We start from the raw sequence: 4,004 nt of genomic DNA on the forward strand, positions 1-4,004 counted from the left end.
CAAAAACAATATACCCCCGATCTATCAATCCGGGGACATAAAGAAATTAAACTAATAAACATTCGTCTATGAAAGCCTTCAATTGACTATTAACAAAATTACGATATATGACACCAATGTTTAATAAGTTGAAGGCACACTTAAACACTTCAATTCCATTTTTCTAAATATTACGATCATGTGAGTAAGTTCACTATAATGCTTTTAACCCTCAAAATAGCCTTACTAGCATGCAAAAACATAGTAATTAAAATTAACTCTTCAAATTAAAATCAATCAACAAAATTTTAACAGTTTTTCTAATTCTTTAAAACAATACATCTTTAGTTCAGATAAGTTTACAACTTATCAATAAGTTTTTTCATCAGCTCATTTTGCTCATTATTCATTTTCTCAAGTGCAGAGAGCAACCTCTGATCTCTTTCTTCCATCAATTCCTTCAACTCATTTATCATGCTTCTCCTGCAATAACGCTTGGGTTCAGACACTGGTGTAGAACTACTAGAAGCAGTTACACTCTCATCACTTTCATTAGCATCGAGATCAGCACACTCTACTTTATCACCTGATCCGAATGTGAACAGCGGTTTTATTGCTGGGTCATCTCCAATCAGAGCATGCATCTGTTCTTCATATTTAAATGAGCATTTACCACTTCCTGACTTTTTGCTTTTATCAAGATATGCTTTGTATGATCGTTTCATATATTTGTACCTGTCTATGCACTGAGTTACAGTGACATTGAAACCATTTCTTATGAGAACACCTGCAATGCAAGACCACACCTTATTTTTGTTTTTTGCAGTTTTCAGTTTTTCCATGTTCTCTGCAGTCGTGTCAAGTAGTAGTTTAGTCTCGGCCTCATTCCATTCATGACGTTCTCCATTGTTGGAATCTAAAACAGTAAATTAACTTTATTTGTGGGTTATAATAAACAAGAGACGTGTTTGTCAGAAACACTATGCCCCCTTCTGCGCTGCTTTGAAGCCATATATTTGACCTTTGACCTTGAAAGATAACCTTGACCTTTCACCACTCTAAATGTGCAGCTCCATGAGATACACATGCATGCCAAGAATCAAATTGCTATCTGAAGCGACATGGAAGTTATGAGCATTTTTGGAAACCTAAACGCATAGTGGGACGGCAAGACAGACAGACAGACAGACGATCGGTCCAATCACTATATGCCCTCCTTCGGGGGCATAAAAACAACTATTTAATCAATTGTTTTTCACAATCAAATTACATGTACTGAAGTAATTATGTTTATTATTATAAGTTTATTATTTAAGTGATTAATTAAGTTTACATGTATTAAGGTCAAATTTTCAAAGGATTTTGATGTATTGGCATTCACAAGAAAATCAAGGACACAAGACACTGTCAATGTTCTTCTCAAAATGTGAAAAGGGTACAGAAAAGACAAATTATTCTAGAATCTTAAAAACCAAAGTCATACTTGGTGCACAATGATAGAAGCAATCCAAACGATTCGGGTTTCGTGAGTTAGAATCAACCAGACCACTTAACCTGGTTTATGAAAATGTTTCTAAAGTTATTCAAACCCTGCTGATGAATATGTAGGGAGGTTGTCAGCATTTAGCACTAGTGTTCCACTCAAATGGTAGGTTAATTTATACAGGATTTATTTGAATTTGTATGGAAGGAGGCTTGAAGCTTATAGATACAATCTGGAATATGTTCCTTGAACCAACAAGTACTTAGCAAGCATTAAGTTTCTTGCTCATCAAAATACGGCTGGCCAATGACAGGAACACCTCCAATAACAAGTATGATGCACTAACATTTCTGCCATTGGTGTTTGTTAGTCAGCCCGTTAACACTTGGCATGCTGGGAAATTTTTCGTCTGCTAAAATGCTGTCTGCTAAATTTCTAAAATTAGCATTTTGTTCGATTTTTTTTCAAAGAATACTATCAGAATAGCAAACAGTTTGGATCCTGATGAGACGCCACGTTTTGCAAAGGCCTTCAAAATCAGGTTCCAGCGCTCAAAGGGTTAAAAGCCAGCTTGCATTAGGTCAAATAACTGGCTCCATATACCCATAAAACAATAACGTGGTTACCTGTATATAAACAAAATGATTATGAAAAATTATACCTTGGGCACTTGATGTTTGCTTTGTTTCTTTGTCAACTGAAGGTGGATCAACAGAATCTGAAATCCATGGATACAATTTGGTGTTTGAAGTTTAATCACTGTCGCTTTTGTGAAAATAGACAAATGCCAAGTTTACAAAGATGTTAACCAAATGCTTAAGTTCTCAAGATTATGCATTTTGAAAAAAATCATATGATGGCAAATACATTAATAAGTAAGTGTATGAAGTTTCATCACTGTAGAAATAGACTAATAGCCAACTTGCCAAAAAAGGTTAAGCATTTTGTGATGGACAGCATGCCGGAATGGGATAAAGGGCCATTTCCATTGTTATTTTCTTTTAATACAGGGCCATTGTCCCCCTATTCTATTGTTACGGAATAAAGTCTATTGTTATCTTATGTTCTGTTTACAGTTAGATGGCTCCCAAACCCTAACCGGTAGTTCGGAAGGACGGTGCTAACACTAGATGCTTGGGGCATAAAAACAATGTTGGTCAAATCATTGCAAATTTTACAGCCATGAGTCAGGAAAAACACAAACTAGTTCATCAATCATTATGCAACCATTTCTGGCATTGAAATGAGAGCCAGGTTTCACACACTAACTTATGTTCTAAACTGCTTTCCACAGAAACATAGCAAATTGAAATACATGTATATGCATTTTCTCAAAATGTGTTTAATAAAAATATTTATTTTATAAAATGTCAGTGAACTTACTTTTTCCGGTGGAACTTTCCTGTGGCAACTGCACAACAGATCCTTCAGCCCCTGCTGAATTTATAACAACATTTCTCTGATAAATACACACATCCTTAAAGATTTACATATACATGTACATATACATGTACATATGGCTGACTTTTGACACTTCTAAACTTTAAGTTTATTATTTTTGAAAATCTGGTAGTAACGTTAAGAATTTCACAAAACCTTATCTGGAGCTCTGAGTTATTATTCTGCAAAGAAAAGATCAGGTGAAATTTAATGATTTCAATCACCACATCAATTTACTTGGTAACATAACTAATGTACAAATCAAATCCAATGTAAACTGTACAAGTAGTTTGTGACAAAAATTGCGGTAAATTTCAAGTCTGTGAAGCAAAGTTAGACGTCAAATATTATGACCTTAGCATATAGTATTAATTCAGTTGAATCTGTACGATTACATGTACTTTGTGACAAAAATGCCTACTAAAGTCAACAGACAATCTGACCGGCAGGTGATTAAGATTCCTATAATCCCCCATCCAAACTTCTTTATCCTTTAATATAATATGATCTTAACAAGATGAACAAGTTTCTAAACTGTATTGCCAACTTACCTTCACAAGTAGAACCCGGCATGTCACATATAACTCTGTCGAATCTTTCCCAGTCAATTAACGTGCACAGTATCCAGGGATGGAGGTCCTTTAAAGCTGCCTTTCCTATGGCATTTAAGTTGTCCAAGACCTTTGGATAAACAGCTATAGTGTATTCTCGAACGATTACAGGTATGTCAGCTGGGCACATTTGTTTTTGGAGCTGGTCTCTGTATTTATCGTCACAGGCAATGTAAGATTTCAGAATGTCTTTTGACAGATATCGGTGATATCTTATAGGAATGACGGTAAACAATGGCCCGATGCACATAATTCTGAAACAACAGTTATACTTTGTGATTACATTCATACTGTAGATACATTTGCAGTTTTAGCAGGTACTATATAAATATAAAATTTTACTGGCCCAAGGTTGTTGGGCGCTTACGGTCAACTTGAAGACAGCATAATGATGAGGCCATTAAATACGCATTTAAAAAATCGACCAGAATAGATCTGAATGGACTTTTGTATCCATTATAGCTTTCTTAAAGGGGCCTTTTCACGTTTGG

General features: G+C 35.1%; 1 protein-coding gene across 1 annotated transcript; it reads right to left on the bottom strand.

Moving 5' to 3' along the window:
- Positions 1–808: 808 nt before the first annotated feature.
- On the bottom strand, positions 809–3,713 carry LOC127842110 (uncharacterized). Its single transcript, XM_052371438.1, has 4 exons — positions 3,454–3,713; positions 2,846–2,899; positions 2,124–2,227; positions 809–895 (listed from the first exon to the last, which is right to left on the bottom strand). The coding sequence occupies exons 1-4, from the start codon at positions 3,641–3,643 to the stop codon at positions 809–811; spliced, it is 435 nt and encodes a 144-aa protein (XP_052227398.1). The 5' UTR covers positions 3,644–3,713.
- Positions 3,714–4,004: the final 291 nt, after the last annotated feature.

Source organism: Dreissena polymorpha, chromosome 8, assembly GCF_020536995.1.
Source record: "Dreissena polymorpha isolate Duluth1 chromosome 8, UMN_Dpol_1.0, whole genome shotgun sequence".
Taxonomy (NCBI): Eukaryota; Metazoa; Mollusca; class Bivalvia; order Myida; family Dreissenidae; genus Dreissena; species Dreissena polymorpha.

What these genes read in the sequence shown, in the direction of transcription:
- LOC127842110 (XM_052371438.1), bottom strand. Translation starts at nt 3,643, where the DNA reads ATGTGCCCAGCTGACATACCTGTAATCGTTCGAGAATACACTATAGCT. An exon ending in GCCGGGTTCTACTTGTGAAG is followed by an intron (nt 2,900 to 3,453) that starts GTAAGTTGGCAA and finishes TTATAAATTCAG; the next exon opens with CAGGGGCTGAAGGATCTGTT. An exon ending in GCAAACATCAAGTGCCCAAG is followed by an intron (nt 896 to 2,123) that starts GTATAATTTTTC and finishes TTACTGTTTTAG; the next exon opens with ATTCCAACAATGGAGAACGT.